Genomic DNA, 19,570 nt, shown 5'->3' on the forward strand with positions numbered 1-19,570 from the left:
TAGTAAAGGGAGCCCTTAGTATATTTTTAAATAGGGGAATGTGTGGCGCAGTGGTTAAAGCTACAGCCTCAGCACCCTGGGGTTGTGGGTTCAAACCCACGCTGCTCCTTATGACCCTGGGCAAGTCACTTAACCCCCCCATTGCCCCAGGTACATTAGATAGATTGTGAGCCCACCAGGACAGACAGGGAAAAATACTTGAGTACCTGAATAAATTCATGTAAACCATTCTGAGCTCCCTTGGGAGAACGGTATAGAAAATTGAATAAATCCATATACCATTACTTTCTGGAAAATAAGTGTTCCATCTTTTAAAGCAGTCTACTGATCTACAAAGGGGTCTCTAGGAGTAATCCTGAATACTGTCTATGGCCTGTTAGGATCTAGTTATTTAGGGTTGCCCTCGTGCCTTTCCCCCCCAAAAATAAAAGGTTACATGACTCACCCACTTCTCTTCAACTTGGAGCAGCTTACAAAAAGCTCATAGCAAGCAATATTTTTAAAAAAATAATAATTAACCTCACTTTAAGAGAGATTTCTTTTTCAAAATTGAAGGGGAAAAAAAAAATCTTGTTTAATTTCCTTACCTCCCAAAGGTGTTAGGGGCATAACCAAAACAATCCCTGCTGTTCCATTGTGCACTCATAAGAGGATTGAAGTAAAGCGATTCTTCCCAAGGGATAAAGCTTAAACAGGACCTACTCCAAACTCCATCTTATCCCAAGAATGCTTTCTCCCCCCCTTCATCCTCTTACTACACCCCAATATTTTACACACCTAAAAAACCTAAATTCACCAACATAGCAACTTAAAATTTCAAATTACAGTAACATGATGCCAGCTTAACAACTGTCTAATGGGCAGTCACCTGCAGCTTCTGGATTTGTCTAGATACTTAGGGGTCCTTTTATCAAGCCGCGCTAACCCCCGTGGCCGGCTAAAAAAGTAACGCCTGCTCAATGCAGGCGTTAGCGGCTAGCGTGGCAGGTGGTTTAATGCACGTTAAACCCCTACCACAGCTTGATAAAAGGACCCCTTAGTGTCGTTTTCCAGCATGAGTTGTTGGGAAAGTTAACACTATTATCTTCCTTAGCCCCTATTACAAGTTAAATCCCTATTCCATTATCTTTTAGTAACTTTAAAGTTTCTTTATATGTCTTTTTTTTAATAAAATCTAGTATCTTAAATCCAATTTAAATAAACTGAATTTTTTTTTAATCCACCTTGGTCAGTAGGGATTCATTGGTGCAAAGCACTTGAATTTCAGTTTGCCTTGTTCAGTATGTGTAGGAGGAAAGCCTAAGCTATGTCCCCCTTTCCATATTCCATAATTTTGAATAGCAAAAGACTACAGCCATTCTACTACCACTTGTATAGTTATGAGTTTAGTTACATTTTAAATTGTATAAAACTTTTTCCAACCTTAACATGTATAAGAGAATGCATTTTCTTTATAGTAGACCCTGATCTTATTGGTGGTTCTAGAGTCTGTCTGCAGAATATATTTACCATTTATTGTCACATTGTCCATTAAATAGATTAGAAGATAGGGAGCCAAGGTCTTAAGCAGTTTAACTGTTTGATCTGTCCATTGTAGCATTGTGTGCTTTGGGAGGAGAAGGTGAGCTTGCTTGCAGGGAATGAGCTGATATAGTGGTTTTCCCTCTTAAAGTGATAGCATTTCTAATCTGCCTGCTGTACTTACAATAAAAACATGAGAAATAATGCCACAATTAAGATATGTTCCTTATCCTAGGTTGTGCTCCCTAGTCAGCAAATGGAGGCAGAGAACAATTTTAGTGTATGCCTGAATTCTGTCCATATTCTCTGCCTGCAGTAGAAACGATTTTGGGCCTGACTCCCCAGTAGCTGAGTCTATAGTCAGTCCTGTAGTGATGAACCCTTAGTTTAGGGATCCTGCTCAAAGAAGGGGATCACTGTGATAAATAGGTAGTGTTGCCCCTCCTTTTTTCTTGTCATGGTGCTTGGTCTGCTCTTTCTGCCTCTTCCCTCATCCCTTTCCTTCTCCCACCCCTGGGGATAGGGGTGGGAGGAAAGCAGGCTGCTTTTCAGCGTTGTGCTGGGCAGTGGAGGGACACCATGCTGCATTATGGTACACCATAGTTAACACAAAACAAAGGGAAAAATTCACGTTTAGTGATCTCACAACAAAACAGACCAGTGAATTATATATAGCAAATGCCACTATCTGGTTTTTATTACAAAAAATGAGGCAAACACCTTAGATGTATCAAGCTAGGGACTCCAACTGTCCCAAATTCTAGGACTCACAAGTTAAAGCTCCTCTGGGCTTAAGCAAATCATGGGTCAAAAACCTCCAAAATGTACCCATTTTTTAATGTTTAACATTTCATAGATATCCAAAATACTGAAACAGATTTTCAGAGATAAAGCCATAGCACTGATCTTTAATAGGCAGTTCTTGTCTGAGATCACGCTGTTGAGAATGAATGCAGCAGAGTATAGTAGCCATGTTGCTTCTAGTCTTGTGGCTGGCAGGACTTTCCTGCTGGCCAGAACAGCCACTTTCTATCACAGAAGAGAATAAGTTTGTTAATTTGGCTCTTTAGGTGAGATGGTATCTTCCCTTCTGTATTACAGAAGTGCCATCACAGGATGTGGAGTAGAGAATGACAGGGTGACAAAATTCATCACCGTTCCCGTCCCCGTGGATAACCGCAGGAAACCATCTTCATGTCATTCTTTAAGGAGAGAGGGAAGAATCAGAGTATGAATGGCCACAACCACTGACCCACAAGCTTTGCTTTGAAGAATGCTGGTGTAGAAGGACTGAGGTTGAAATAGACACTAGAAAATGACATGGGATTATTTCCTGCGGTTATCTGCGGGGACAAATTTTGTCACCGTGTCATTCTCTAATGTGGAGGACCCTATTGGATTGCTTTTGTTCCCCTGCCATTCTAGTCTTGTTAGTCTTTATGATAGAAAGGATACTATCCATGCCAGGACTTTCCCTTGAGATCCAGTTCTTTGCATCTTGATATTAGCTTAGCAGTGTGTGTTGGACTTCACTTTCTTTTTAGAGCCCTTCAAGGAATTTTTGTGTAAAGAATTGCAAGACTATTGGATAATAATGATCCTAAAGATATAAGCACGAAGGGTTTATTGGGAGGCAGCTAAAGTGATCTTATATAGCAAAATTATGCTATGAGATTGGGGAAAATGAGAACTTCTGGAATTAACCCAGCAATTGAAAAAGCTTAAGGTTTACTATGCGGTCAAAATGCACAACACAGCCAACAATACCTACCGTAGCTGCCTGGAAGAGAATTAGATAAGTGATTTCTTAGATAAGAGTGATCCATAGTATACAGCTGTACAAGTACAACCTACAAGACTGGAAAACTCCTCACCTTACTGGTAAAGCAGCAGATAGCCAGACAAATGACCACTAAACTTAAAGGCTCTCTGGGTAGGGTGATCATGGGGGGTGGAGGGGGAGGAGGAAATGAAGATATACTGGCAGAATTTGTCCAGTTTTATAATAATACCCTATTTGATGAGGGTAGCTGATATAACTCGGAGGGACAACTTTTTCTACAGTTTAATCTTCCCCATGTTACATCTGAGCAGGTAATTACCCAAAATCAACTTGTCAGGCTGGAAGCTAGGCGCATTGCTGCTTATTAGCACTAAAACCCTGGCCATTCCATGAACATCGCTCAGCCACCATGTAAACTTGATGTAGCAATGCTACCAGTTTTTTTGTTACCTCTTTTTTTATTGTAGAAGAAACATTTAATCCTCCTACCTAGTTTATTTCACTGCTTTTGTCCCAAACTTGTCTTATTCTGCCAGTTTTTGGTTGCCATAGTGATCTCAAAAGTATTTCTTCATGTTTCCTCTAAACTTCTTCCTACAATTCCATACTACATCATAGTTCTTGCTTTTGAGTAGAAGTCATTTGGAGAAATAAAATTTGCTATTTAGAATTTTTAATTTGCAGAAAAGATACAGTATGTTTCTCCTAACCATGCTAGCTGGATTTCTCTATACCTGCTTGCCTGTTTTCTGAATTCTGTTGTCTTTATTTTTGGTCTTATTCCTAGGTTTTATCTTACATTTTTTCCAGTTTTTGGAACACAGTATTCAGCTGTTCATGTTTTTGGTACAGTTCTTGGTTGTTTTGTTTTTGGTTTTTTTTACAAGTCTGCCTCCTATTCTACGTTCCAGTGCATTTTATAATATTGGTGAGAAACAACATAATTTGGGAAAGGAATGATCCAATATCTGGGTAGACACAAAATTTATTATCACAATACCCAGTTGAGGCATTCAGATCGAACTTCACATTCAAAGTAATCCAATATTGTTGGTCAAATGAACTGAACAGAGAGGGATTTTCTTTATTGGTACATAAGGTATTTAATGTGTGACTCTAAAAGGCAGCATTACATTGTACATATACTGTATTTAAAAAATTGGAGTTAATGAAGAGGTTTTATAACCTTGAACAGTGCTCATCTTCAGAAATAAAATATGGGTGAAGAAAGTGTTACTTCTTTAATTGGCTAAATGTTTTGCTAGTACGGCTGTATAAAATTTCTATCCTTCCAAGTCTAGTAGAAGAAAAGTTTTTAAACTTTATTTTTTTTTTCTCCTACAGTGCATCTGGTGCAAGTGTTGTAGCCATTGACAACAAAATAGAGCAAGCAATGGTAAGTATTAAATATATTTTAAAGTTGTTTTCTAATAAACATCTCTTAATATTCATACAAGCTATTCGGGAAATTCAAAAGTTTTGGGGCAGCATTTTGAATAAAATATGTGGATTATTTTACACTTACATCATCACATTCTTGTATTTCTTTGTGCTTGTATGCATTTTTGTCGGTGCAGCTGACCTGGATGGCAGAGGAGACATTTTTTAAATGGAGTGGTACCTAAACATTCCATTGGATTGCAAAGAATAATAAAATGAAACCAAGTGTGCTAACATCTTTTTGATATTTCCATCAACAGATTTCAAAAGATTGGGTTTTACAGTTTAACCACAGGGTGCTGTTGTCCCAAGGCAACAGGTATTGCTGTGCTTCTCTACCACTAGATGGCCAGAAGCATGTGTACTTGCATTAGACCAAAAATGGTCTTATTGTGTAACTCCATTCATATCTTCAATAGCATGTAGCTTGCAGATGGATGGAGAATGGTTGGGGTAGGAGAATTTACATTGGCTTTATGGCTAGTGTATGCTCATATGCTTAAGCATGTAAGAGCATAAGAATTGCCGCTGCTGGGTCAGACCAGTGGTCCATCGTGCCCAGCAATCCGCTCATGCGGCAGCCCTTAGGTCAAAGACCAGTGCCCTGAGTCTAGCCTTATCTGTGTACATTCTAGTTCAGCAGGAACTTGTCTAACTTTGTCTTGAATCCCTGGAGGGTGTTTTCCCCTATAACAGCCTCCAGAAGAGCATTTCAGTTTTCTATCACACTCTGGGTGAAGAAGAAATTCCTTACGTTTGTATGGAATCTATCCCCTTTTAACTTTAGACAGTGCCCTCTCGTTCTCTTTACCTTGGAGAAGGTGAACAATCTGTATTTATCTACTAAGTCTATTCTCTTCATTATCTTGAATGTTTCGATCATGTCCCCTCTGTCTCCTCTTTTCAAGGGAGAAGAGGCCCAGTTTCTCTAATCTTTCACTGTACGGCAACTCCTCCAGCCCCTTAAGCATTTGTCGTTCTTCTCTGGGCACTTTCAAGTAGTATTGTGTTCTTCATGTGTGGCAACCAGTGCTGGACGCAGTATTCCAGGTGGGGGCGTATCATGCCCGGTAAAGCGGCATAATAACCTTCTCCAATCTGTTTGTGATCTCCTTCTTAATCATTCCTAGCATTCTGTTTGCCCTTTTGCTGCTGCCGTGCATTGCACAGACGACTTAATTGACTTGCCAACCAGTACTCCCAAGTCTCTTTCCTGGGGAGTCTCTCTGAGTACTGCACCGGACATTCTGTATTCGTGTATAAGATTTTTGTTATATACCTGGGTACACTAGTATCTCTACAAAGGATGTTAAGCGCCAGTCAAGCACACTTACGTACCTATAATCCAGGCAGTTATAGAACCACCCCCTATATGGATAATGTCATTGAAAAATCCAAACATATGAGGCTTATACATTATACCACTATAAATGTATAAATTCATTCAAATATTGATCTTTAGGTATTACCTTATATAGCAACCATTAAAAAAAAAGAGCAAAAGCTAGATTGGCAGTTGCTCAGCTTCACAACAGTGATTCAGATGTGTTTTGTTTTCTAAGAGCCAGCCCTAGCAGTGTAAGGCTGAGGGAGAGAGAAAAATTGTAGAGCATATCTTATGGAATTATTTCTAACTCCTCGATGCATCTGTACATGTAAGATGGTGTAGAGGAAAGGGGAGAGACAGTTTGAAAGAAGCAATTCCCTCACTACTGTTCCAGTATTTTTTATGCAGCAGCATAAGAACATAAGAATAGCCTTACTGGGTCAGACCAATGGTCCATGCTACCAATACAGGGCAAGCAGTGGCTTCCCCCATGTCACTTCCCATAAATACACATTGGGCTATTTTCTAGGAGGTGGGAGGAGAATTTGTTTTTCTGGAAACCCCGCCCCTGTCCAATCTATCCCAATTTCAAACTTGTCTTTTCCCCTGTTTTTCTCCAGTGCCAAATAAATGGTAGTAGTAGTATTAAGTTTATACAAACATTGGGAGGGTTATTTCACTCTAGTGAGATAGGTGAGCATTCTTAACCACTTTATATATAATTTCTTCTTTTGAAACTGTTTATTGAAATGTATCATAAGTACAACAACCACATATGAGTAACATACATCTGTGTATACATAATAGTGCAGATTAACAAACATGTTGAACTGCTATATTGTATACATATACAAATGAGGGGAGACGTATAGAGCAACAGGCATAAAACAAGAAGACAACTCCTCTAAAGCACAGTCCCATGTAGTCCTTCGGAGGGTAATAACACTGTAGGTCAAGTAAATACTCTCAAACAAATAACAGATTAAACCTTGTGGTAAGATGCATTTATTTTTAGTTCTACCACCTCCATCTGTGGCGTCTTTGGGCCCCATCGCTTTCCTCCTGTGTCGCTATTATATATTTCTTTCTAACAAACCTTTGGGTTAGAAAGTTTGAAGTGCTGATTATAAACATAAATTTCCAACTCCTGGAGGAGCTACCATTCTTAGAGCTTTGTTCAATTTCAAATTACAATTTTTTCAGTTAATAAAAAACAAAAATAAAACACAACATCCTACTTATGCTGATAGTTTAAAATATAGACATAGAGCTAGCATAACATTGCCAAACTATATTTAAGCATTTGTTGGATGACATTGGACAGAATAAACAAGCATATGTTGCAGCTAAACCCAGTTCTAGTACAGAGACTAAAGAAAAATGTTTAATGAAATCTGTATATTGTACTAATGACAGGCTCAACAAATTGGCACTCAGCATTAAAAAAAAATGTTATCTTATTTTAGGTACTCCAATAAAAACCAATTAGAGTATTACATAAATATACAGCCTCCAAATTCTAGAATTCATTTTAAAAAAGTCTAAGTATCAATAATAATCTACAATAAATTCATAAAATTTCAAATGGTGAAAATTTAATATTTATAATTAACATATTACAATCATTATTACTACTCATACGTACATACACCCAATGTCCATAGAACACCCCTGTATCCCAAATGCAAGTGGTTTATCACAGCCTTTCATTTCCAGTTCAAAAAATATAGTTTTGTTTTGTTTTTTTATTTATTCAATTTTCTATACCGTTCTCCCAGGGGAGCTCAGAACGGTTTACATTCATTTATTCAGGTACTCAAGCAGTTTTCCCTATCTGTCCCAGCGGGCTCACAATTTACCTAATGTACCTGGGGCAATGGGGGGATTAAGTGACTTGCCCAGGGTCACAAGGAGCAGCGTGGGTTTGAACCTACAACCCCAGGGTGCTGAGGCTGTAGCTTTACTCACTGCTTTATAAATCTCTGATGTTCTGTTGATGACAATAGAATGAATAAGAAATAGAATGGAGTGCAATTTAGTTATAATTAATTTGGGGAATCTCAAATCAAGTTCAATTAACAATCAGTGGTAACATCAAGTATAGAAATATTTGGAATTTAAAAGAGCAGGTTTGTTTTTGATAGGGGTTCCTTTTACAAAGGTGTTCTAGCGTTTTTAGCACACGCACCGGATTAGGGTGCGCTATAATGTGTGCTAATTGAAAAACTACCACCTGCTCAAGAGGAGGCAGTAGCGGCTAGTGCGCGCAATTCCGCGCATTAAGGCCATAACGCACCTTTATAAAAGAAGCCCATAGTATGTGTATTGATCTGGGTTTGGTAACCCACTTTGTCTGCTGCAGTCTTGATGTGGTTCATAGTGCATATGAAACAGGTATGTGATTGATAATTTAAACTTCCAGAGCTAGGTGTGAGATTCTAGAAGACAGTAGAATTATTTCTCTTTAGTTGCATTGTTGCAGAAGGAATCCACTCCAGATTTTTCACTCTGCCTCTATAGTACTTCACTGATCAGTTTAGCACCATCTACAGTTTTTTCGTTTTGCAACACATGGATGCAGTTGTGTGTGTTCTGCTCTCCCCATTTTATTTTAATTCAATATAATTTTGTCCCCTTTTCGGGTAATTTAATTCTTGGAGTGATTTTAAAGCTCTGCCTTCTTTAGAATTCATAGACTTCGGTCTGTAACTGACAGGCCAATCCCTTTTTGGTTATCTGTTGGCTAGCCGGCATAGTTTTATCTGGAACTCAGGGCCATTTGACCAGACAAAGACCGCATCCGTGGTGACCAGTCTCCAGAAGCTGCTATAGCCAACACATCACAGCTCTAGCCACATAACCACTATAGATGGCAGTCTGAATGCTGGATGGCCCCACTAAGAATGCTAGGCAGAGTTGCTGCTATGTTATGAAATTCTTGAGGGTTGAGCCCCCCACCCCTGGATAGAAATGCCAGTTGTTTTTCACTGCCGTTGCTAGTGTATCCACCTTAGGGAGCATATAGTACTTCTTGATCTCCTTGAGCTAAAGTCTAAAGGTGATTGAGTACCCTGGTGCCCACCATGTGGAGGAGAAAATGCTTTGAAGACTTCACAAGCAGTGGATACCCCTACATGGGGTCCATAGCCATAGACTAGAAAGATTCTTGTCACCTCATCAATGAAACAAGACTATTTCTCTGTATGAAAGAGACGGTTCACATTTGACTGCTGCTCAGCCTCCTGAGGAATGGGACTCTGAATACGAATTTGCGGTAGACTGAGTGTCCGAAAGGACCTCTGAGTCCTCCAGCGCCTCTGAGGGTACCATCCCTTCTAGGACCCTCAAATCAGATCTGTCTCTTGACCCCAAAATAGGCATTCTGCTAGTTCTTTGCCTCCACCCTCTCTGGAATGAGAGGACTCTGTACACCTGCAGAGCCTGCTTGACCAACTAGACAAGCTCCTGGTGCCAAAATACCGCTGGAGCACCAGGAGCAGGACCGCAGAAGACACATGCAAATAGGAACAGAGTAGTGGTAGACCCTGATCGATTTTCAGAGGGCTGTGTTTGTGAGGAGCTAGCTAAATTAAAGGTAGACAAAGTGATGGGGCCAGATGGTGTACATCCGAGAGTGCTGAAGGAAGTTCTGGTGGACCTTTTCAATGTTTCTCTAGAGCAGTGGTTACCAACGGTGGACGCTGAGAATTCTAAGGGGGGCATTTTATGTCCAAGTCATTTTGAGGGGGCGTTGAGGACCAGCCACTACCCCCTTGAGCAATTGATGAATCCAGTGGCCACTGATGGCAGTACTGTCGCTTTTGTTTTGATTCTTCAACTTTTTGACGCTTCAACTTTTTGTCACCATGGCAACGTTCTCACCAAGTCCTGCGCGACTGCCCCAAAGCTTCTTCTCTGATGCAAACCGCCCAGGTGGAAACAGGAAGTATGTCAGAGGAGAAACTTTAAGGCAGTCACACGGAACTTGGTGAGAGCGTTGCTGCGTCCAGACACCTCAGAAAGAGAAAACTGAAGAGCACCTGTGAAGGTGAGGGGAAGAGGTTGAGTGGCGCTGAAGGGAAATGGAGGGTGGGAGAGGGGAGAGAGAGGGAAGCAGATACTGAAGGGAAGTGGAGAGAGAGAGGGTGGATGGAACATAAGAACATAAGAATTGCCGCTGCTGGGTCAGACCAGCGGTCCATCGCACCCAGCAGTCCGCTCATGCGGCGGCCCCCAGGTCAAAGACCTGTGCCCTAACCGAGACCAATCCTACCTGCGCTCGTTCTGGTTCAGCAAGAACTTGTCCAACCTTGTCTTGAATCCCTGGAGGGTGTTTTCCCTTATAACAGCCTCTGGAAGAGCATTCCAGCTCTCCACCACTCTCTGGGTGAAGAAGAACTTCCTTACGTTAGTACGGAATCTATCCCCTTTTAACTTTAGAGAGTGCCCTCTCGTCCTTTCTGCCTTGGAGAGGGCGAACAATCTGTCTTTATCTACTGAATCTAATCCCTTCATTATCTTGAATGTTTCGATCATGTCCCCTCTCAATCTCCTCTTTTCAAGGGAGAATAGGCTGCAAGGAAGTCTGGGAGATCTATACTCAAATGGGATGTGTGGGGAAAAGGTGGGAGATGGGAACCCACACCTCTTGAACAAGATCCTGTGTGACCTAACTAAAGCCTCACTTGGTAGTGCTAAGAAGTGTGACAGGGGGACTGCAGAGCCAAGCTCCACACTCAACCAGGTACAATCCCAAGACTGTGACCTGGGAGTGGTTGTTAGATTCAACTTTGCTGTGTAACTGTAACCAGCAGAGTGGGGAGCTAGGAGCTGCTGAAGGTGGAGAAAAATACTGACAGTTCCAAGGAGCACCACCGGTAGAATTTAGTTTTCTCTACTTCCACCTGCTGGTAGGAAAGGATAACACCAAACTGGGCAGAATGATGGAGCTGATGCTAAGAAATGGTAGATTGGTAAATCTCTGAGCATCTGAATTCTTTATCATAATCATTTGATCATCTACATCTGAAACCTATTCAACTTCCAACATATGGCTAATAACTACAATCTTGTCCAGAAAACAGCGGTGGAGCTCTTGTACAATGCTAAAAAAAAAATTTAGGGGAAAAAAAATTTACACCATTATTTGAACAGCACTGGCTCCCAGTTAGTTTCAGGATCCAAAAGACCAAGAAGACCTTGCAGTAACCTGGGTAGTGTCATAATGAAAGATAGTAGGGAACAGAGATATTCATCTGGAAAATAATTTTAGTTCTTTTTTTTCCTGTGTTAAAACATGGAATATTCTTGTTTTATTCCAATTCTGTCAATGCTGTAAATTTTAGCTCTTATTCGGTTCACAAAATCACAGCAAATTTCACTTTTTTTGTGAGCAAAACAGACACAATTGCAAACAAATCAAGGACAGCCCTCAAAATATCACACTTAGTCGTCCCCCCATGTAAAACATGGCTTAGTGCTTTTCTTGGTGAAAAGCCAAACCAACAGCACAATGTCCATTTCCAAGCAACAAAGCCAGCAAATAAAGAAAAAAATAAAACAAGAACAGGCTTTAGAATATCGTAGCAAATAATTTAGTGCTTTTCCAGAAACCTTGAAACCTATACAGGCAATCCTTAGCATTAAACTGTAGTCCAGCTTAAGTTTTTACCTTGCTGACTCCTGAGATTGTAAGATTTCAGCTTCTGTTTTATGGAAATGCTTCACATGTTTTCTAAGATTGGTTAGGGTTGTTTGTTAGGGTTGCTGTTGCTTGAAAGCCTGATTATCCCAGACAAGCAGGCAGCAAATTCTCACATGTGGGTGACATCATCCACGGAGCCCTGGTACGGACACTTTAAAAGTGCATCACCACTTTTAAAATTTTTAGAAAGTTCACAATTGCCTGAACCGCACGAGCATCTTCCCACCTGATGTAGGCTCGCAGTACCTCAGTTCTTAGTTTTGGAGCAAAGAAGTTGTGTTTCTTTTAACTCTGTTCCAATTTTGTGCTTGCCTTCCCGCTTTGTGAATTTTTTATTTAGTTTTTGTAGTTTTAAAATTTTATTGTTCATATTTTCTCCTTTCTAAAAAAAAGGAAAGGGGAGAGAAATATTTTTTCTTTTTCTCTCATGGGCTTTGCCCGTGAAGGTCTGGGGTTTTTTCTTCATCCATTGAGCTTAATTTGGCTGACGTGGTCTTTCCATTCTTGTCCAGACCGTTAATGGGCTTCAAAAAGTACTACAGGTGCGAAAGTCCAATTTCTATCACCGACCCACATAGTTGGTGCTTACAGTGCCTTGGGTGGAATCCTGTACTCAGTGTTCTACCCTGCAGAAGTGTTCAGTTAAAAGCCTTAAACTTCAACAGGAGAAACTGTTGTGGGACCGGCATGGACACCGATAAGACTTCATAACCATTGACATTGAAGGCATCGATATCGGAAGACCTTGCATCATCTGGTAAGCCAGCTCAGAAGCCACCAGCTTCTCAAACAGTGTCGTAGGTCATTCTTGCATCAAGTCTCTTGATGCGACCAAGCAGTGATACTCTCTCTTGCGGCTTGCCTCTCCTTTGAGATGTGCATTTAGGGTCATCCTTTCTGAGGCAAGCTGCAGCACCGTTGATACCGGCAGACAAGCCACAGGTACTGGTGCTTTCTTTCCATGAAAAGCTCACTGAGTTTTTCAAAAGGGAGCTGGGTGATATATTCAAACTACATGTACCAACATTGACTCTCTCGGTACCTGTCCAGCCTGAGCATATGGCCACCAGGTCCTGTGGTACCGCAAATGGTTCCCCAGTGCAACATCGACAGGGATATTCCTTATTCTCGATACTTAACGCCTCAACATTGATCATCTCATCGGAGGTCATTGAGACATCAACTCTTCTGTTTGTCACCTTGATATTCGAAGTCCAGAAAGCACCAGTCTTCATCACATACTTCTTAATGGAAGAGGGCTTCATGTCATTCGTCCCAATCAGATCAGTACCAGAGTTGTCGAAAGCATCGATTCCCCTTGATACATACCTTCACCAAAGCCTATTTATGACTCTGTCTTAGTCTGAATCGGATAGGGACTTTTCTGTTTCTCCAACTGAGGCTTATGATACTCTTTCAGACAAGTCTCCTCAGAAATCCCCGCCTAAAACAAGATCCCCTGCTGAAAGGATCTCTTTTACAAAATTGATAAGACAGTTAGGCAAAGACTTGCCTGTCAAACTTGAAGCTGATTCTGCCTACAGCGCTGAATATCTAGAGGCTCTAGATTAAGATGAGCCTCCTAAGGAACTTCTCAAACTACCATTGCATGGTATTCTCAAAGACATTCTTCACAAGAATTGGGGAAATGTCTTTGACCATTACAGTTGCTCCCAGAAAACTTGATTCTGTGTATAAAATTGTCTTCTCCAGGTTTTGATAAGCCACAACTTCAACACAACACTTGGTTGTGGAGTCAACTCTGAAAAAAACATTTCCATCACAGATCTACGCCTCAGTCCCACCAGGACGTGAAGGGCGCACTATGGACAAATTTGGATGTCGCCTTTATAAGAATTCCATGTTGGCAAACAGGGTCCTTAATTAGAATTTTTATATCTCCTACTATGTAAAGTACCTTGTTAAAAAATTACCTTCTTTTGATAAATATATTCAATCAACATCTACAGGAATTTCACAATATATATTCTATACGCTCTTTCTTGCTAGATGATATATAGCTAGATATAGACATAGACATAGAAATAGACGGCATTTAAGGGCCCACGGCCCATCTAGTCTGCCCACCTTAATGTCCCTCCCCTACCTTTGCCCTGTGAATAGATCCCATGTGCCGATCCCATTTGGCCTTAAAATCAGGCACGCTGCTGGCCTCAATCACCTGTAGTGGAAGACTATTCCAGCGATCAACCACTCTTTCAGTGAAAAAGAATTTCCTGGTGTCACCTCGTAGTTTCCCGCCCCTGATTTTCAACGGATGCCCTCTTGTTGTCATGGGACCCTTGAAAAAGAAGATATCTTCCTCCGCCTCGATGCGGCCCGTAAGATACTTGAACGTCTCGATCATGTCCCCCCTCTCTCTGCGCTCCTCGAGCGAGTATAGCTGTAATTTGTCAAGCCGTTTTTCGTATGGTAGATCCTTGAGTCCCGAGACCATCCGGGTGGCCATTCTTTGCACCGACTCCAGTCTCAGCACATCCTTGCGATAATGCGGCCTCCAGAATTGCACACAGTATTCCAGGTGGGGCCTCACCATGGATCTATACAATGGCATAATGACTTCCGCCTTACGACTGACGAAACCCCTTCGTATGCAGCCCATGATTTGTCTTGCCTTGGACGAAGCCTGCTCCACTTGATTGGCAGACTTCGTGTCCTCACTGACGATTACCCCCAAGTCTCGTTCAGCTACCGTTTTTGCTAGATCTGCTTATGATGCTTTTGAATTATCATCTATAGCTTCAGCTATGTCAGTGGCGATGACACGTCTGGCATTGCTGAGAGTCTCAGATATGGACATCAATCTTCAAGACAGATTGGCTAATATTCCCTGTTTGGGAGATGAGTTTTTTGGTGACTTTATTGAAAATGCTACACAAAAACTCACGGACCATGAAAAACATTGGGATACTTTGGTTAAAACCAAGTCTAAACCTTCTTCCACCTCTAGACCTTTCAAGCTGCTTTCTTCTTATCAGAGACCTTACTCAACAAAACCTGCTTCACCTCGTATGCCTCAGCAGAAGCAAAAGCAACAGTTTCCACAAAAGTTTCAACCAGCAGCTTCTCAGAAACCTACTCAGTCTTTTTGACGGGCTCATGGAGAGCATAGCTGCTGTTTCTCTTTCTCAGCCTCTTCCCCAGCCAATTGGAGGCCGACTCAAGTTTTAATATCCACACTGGGAATTAATAACAGACCCCTGGGTTCTAAAAGTCTTTCAAGAGGGATACTCTCTTCATTTTGATACTTTACCTCCAGATCATCCTCCAAGAGAGTCCTCTTTCAACCATCGACAAGTCGTCCTTCCTTCTTCGGGAGATAGACTTTACTTTTTCTGAATGCGATAGAAAAAGTTCCACCTGCTCAGAGGAATTGGGATTTTTACTTCTGGTATTTTCTTATCCCAAAGAAGACAGGAGGTCTACATCCAATTTTAGACCTCAGGGGCCTGAACAAATTTCTGGTGGTAAGTTTCGCATGTTGTCTTTAGCAACCCTATATCCCCTCTTAGATCAGAACGACTGGCTATGCTCTCTGAATCTAAAAGAAACCTGCACTCACATTCTAGTTCATCCAGCCTACAGAAAGAATCTCAGGTTTCAAGTGGCGCAGTCCTACCTTTCGACCTTGCATCCTCTCCCAGTGTATTCACCAAGTATTCATCACTCTGAATGAAATTCACTAGAGCGTGACATGAGAACTTCCTGCTAATGGGCGGGAGCCTTGACCCTGATGAAAATTTTGAAATATGGGATGTCGGTGGAGGCACTCCTATAATGCACTTTAAGAATAAGGTAAGTTTTTAAGCATTTATAATACTTGAAATTTAAGTTGAAAATAATAAAAATATAATTAAAAAAAAAAAAAAGTTTTTAAGCATTTTCTATTTATTACTGCTAAGTTTGCACTTTATGTATAGGAAGAAAAAGTTTATTTAAAAAATATACAAAAAAAAAAGGATCCATTGAAGATATTGGCTCATATTATCCTTCTATGAACTCTAAATAAAGGAAAGTGAGCCCTTTGAGGATTCTACACACTTTAGAAACATATTCAGTGGTTTATAAGATAGTATTATGAATATATTCTGATATGCTAGGAAGATTTGATGATCTATGAATATTTGAAAAGTCCCAGATGAAGTTTAGCCAAATAATGAACTGAGTACATTTGGGTAGTAGTAGCAGCAGCAGCGTTACGAGCCCAAGGTCTTCAAGTGTTTCCTTATCTTGACAATTGTTTGATAAGACGCCACGTCTCAAGGGGTGTTTGCAGCCACACAATCCACAATTCTCTTGCTTCAGCAGTTGTGGTTCAAAGTCAATTTTCCCAAATCTCAACTTCAACCCTTTCAGACTCTGCAGTTCATAGGAGCTCTGCTTGACATCGTTCATCTCAGAGCGTTTGTCCCTCAGCAAAGACCAGACAATTTGATTCACCTTTGCACTCGGGTTTCTCACCTCCCATCAATCTCGGCCAGACAGATGGTGCTACTGGGCCACATGGCTCCACGGTTCACGTTACTCCTTTTGCGAGACTGCATCTCAGGACTCCTCAATGGTCTCTTGCATCCCAATGATCGCAAGCTTTCGACCCATTGCCTCACCAGATTACACTTACATCTTCTTTTTGTCAATTGCTACAGTGGTGGATGAATTCTTCAAATCTCTCCAGAGGGTGGTTGTTTCATAACTCCTTCACATCAGAAAATTCTGACCACAGACTCATCCAACTACACTTGGGGAGCTCATCTGGATGGTCTTCGTACCCAGGGTCACTGATCTCCTCAGGAACAACAGCTCCACATCAATCTCTTGGAGCTCAGAGCCATATGCAATGCTCTCAAGACTTTTTGCAGCACATTGTGCCTATCAGGAGGAAATGATTGGTTACAATCAGGTAGCAATGTATTACATAAACAAGCAAGGAGAAACAGGTTCTCTTATTCTCTGTCAGGAGGCCTAGAAGATTTGGCCCTGGGCAATTGCTTGCAATGTATTTCTCAAAGCAATTTACATTCAAGAAGAAAAGAACACTCTTGCAGACAAGCTCAGCAGGTTCCTCCGGTCTCACGAGTGGATGCTCAACTCTATAGTTTTACATCAAATATTCTCTCCCTGGGGGGGGGACTCCTCAGATAGACCTGTTTGCATCTCCTCTCAATCACATGGTGCCTCAATTTTGCTCCTGACTGTACTCTCCTCAGCATCTAGAGGCAGATGCCTTTTCTTCTGGATTGGACGCACAAGTTCCTCTATGCGTTTTCTCCCATTCTCAAGACGCTTGTCAAACTCAGACAAGAGTCAGCCACCATGATCCTCATAGCTCCTTGGTGGCCCAGGCAACCCTGATTCTCCTTTCTACTTCATCTCAGCATCAAGGAACCAATCCCACTTCAGATTTTTTCATCTCTTCTCACGCAGAGTCAAGGATCTCTTCTGCATCCCAATCTTACACCTGACAGCCTGGTACCTTTAGAGATGACATCGGCTGACAGTCATCTTTCCGATTCTGTCAGACTGATCTTGAAAGCATCAAGAAAACTGTTCACACAGCAATGCTACCAACGAATATGGACACTGTTTTCCACTTGGTGTACTCTTCATCATCCTGATGCTCCATCCACCTTCGGTACTGGATTATCTACATTTATCCAACTCGGGCCTTAAGGTCACTTCTATTAGAGTTCATCTCAGTGCTATTAATGTTTTTCACAGACCAGTTGAGGGTAAACCTCTCACTGCTCATCCTCTCATAGCCAGATTTATCAATGTCAAACTACCTCACAAACCACCTCCAGTGGTTTGGGATCTGAAAGTGGTTCTCTCTGAACTCATGAAGCCTTCTTTTGAACAAATGTCTTTGGCTCATCTTAAATATATCACTTGGAAAGTGGTTTTTGTTATTTCTCTTACGTCTGCTCTTCGAGTGAGCGAGCTCCAAGTGTTGGTGGCAGACCCACCTTTCAGTCTTCTACCATGACAAAGTAGTACTCCATACACATCCAAAGTTATTTCCAAAAGTAGTCACTGAATTTCATCTCAATCAATCTATTATACTACCAGTATTCTTTCCCAAGCCTCACTCTCATCCTGGAGAAATGGCTCTCCATACATGGACTGCAAACGAGCTTTGGCTTACTATTTGCAAAGGACTCAATCTCACAGAATGTTTCCTCAATTGTTTCTCTTAACCCTAATAATTTGGGCCAACCGGTATCCAAGAGAACTATTTCCAACTGGTTGGCAGCTTGTATCACCTTCTGTTATGCTCAGGCTGGGTTGCCACTGGGGAGTCATGTCACAGGGCATAAAGTCCAAGCTATGGCGGCTTCAGTTGCTTTCCTTCGTTCCACTCCTATTGTTGAAATCTGTAAAGCTGCTACTTGGTCCTCAGTTCATACTTTCACATCTCACTACTGCCTGAAATCTTTTTCCAGACAGGATGGTCACTTCGGCCAAGCAGTATTACAAAATTTGTTTTCTTAATGGCCAGCACTCCCTCCATCCCATTCTAGTAAGCTAGGGAGTCCCACATGTGAGAATATGCTGCCTGCCTGTCCTGGGATAAAGCACAGTTACTTATCGTAACAGGTGTTATCCAGGGACAGTTGGCAGATATTCTCACAATCCACCCACTTCCCCTGGTTGGCTTCTTAGCTTGCTTACGGAACTGAGGTACCGCAAGCCTACATTGGGCGGGAATGTACATGCGCGATACGGGCAGTCACAAACTTTCTAAAAATATTAAAGTGGCGATGCATTTTTAAAGTGTCTGTAGCAGAGCTCTGTGAATGACGTCGCCGACATGTGAGAATATCTGCCTGCTGTCCCTGGATAGCACCTGTTACGGTAAATAACTGTTTTTTAGGCACATGCTTTTCTTTGTATTTTCACAGTATTCAAAAAAATCCTACATGCCACTTTCCCTTTTATGTCCTGCAAATAACTTGGACTTGCCTCATTTTATTCTCCCAATGATACAGAAATTGCTGCTCTTCGGCTGCACATTTTTTAAATGTATTTGTCACAGAAAAGTGTTCTTCAGCTACACAGATTATAGTGGGTGGATTAGCTATTGCTGATTGTGGTGTAGCTATGTGTGGGCCAGAGTGGGCCGGGGCCAACGCACTCAGAGCTGATATAGTCGACAGTGGCACGGTGATGGGTGCAATCTTTGATCAGCTCAACTCAACTATAGTGGTCCTGCTGCCTGCAGATGACACAGAAAACACTGTTCCTCACCGTCTGTATTCTGCTGTATGTATCTGAGACCACTGACATTGGGACAACCACACATATTCTATTTGCAATGTATGTGCAAAGAACAAACAAGTACAATTGTCGGCAGAAGTCAGAGACTTCTGGGTTTTGCACATATGCTGAAAACGGAGCATGTGTGGTTACCAGCTAGCAGTCTCAGGGAGACAGAGCAGACTGAAGAGCAACATTTACAGCATCATCTTCAGCTTGCAAGGCTTGGTATCTGTGCCAGATACAAGCTAGAATGCACCAGCACAGGTAGGAATAGGACTGAGATGAAAAAAGCACACAATCAACATTGCTTATTTTTGTTACACTTTTAAAAAGAAAATTATACTTTTTATTCTATTTGGGTCAACAAATTTTTATTTTCATCCAATTTTTGTTATGAAAAAAAAATTATATTTTTAGTTCTAGTTTACAAGAACTAATGACCTGAAATTTTCATTCTGATTATTATTTTCATTAAATATTACTAGTGATCAGATCCATGGTACATTGAAAATGGAGT

At 41.3% G+C, this 19,570-nt stretch overlaps 1 protein-coding gene across 5 annotated transcripts in view; it reads left to right on the plus strand.

Annotated features, from left to right (window-relative positions):
* The window catches only part of TSC22D2 (TSC22 domain family member 2), a 140,186-nt gene that overhangs the window by 116,466 nt on the left and 4,150 nt on the right, over positions 1-19,570 (plus strand). For 2 of the 5 annotated variants that reach the window (XR_004540622.1, XM_033958176.1), the window contains one exon: positions 4,649-4,700. Coding sequence is in view for 1 of the 5 variants with exons in the window: in XM_033958176.1 (XP_033814067.1) it covers positions 4,649-4,700 (52 nt within the window). In the remaining 4 variants the exon portion in view is untranslated. Of the gene's footprint in view, positions 1-4,648; positions 4,702-19,570 lie in introns of those variants that run through there. The other 3 variants (XR_004540620.1, XR_004540623.1, XM_033958177.1) reach the window with 2 other exon arrangements.

The sequence above is a fragment of the Geotrypetes seraphini genome, chromosome 9 (genome assembly GCF_902459505.1).
Source record: "Geotrypetes seraphini chromosome 9, aGeoSer1.1, whole genome shotgun sequence".
Lineage (NCBI taxonomy): Eukaryota > Metazoa > Chordata > Amphibia > Gymnophiona > Dermophiidae > Geotrypetes > Geotrypetes seraphini.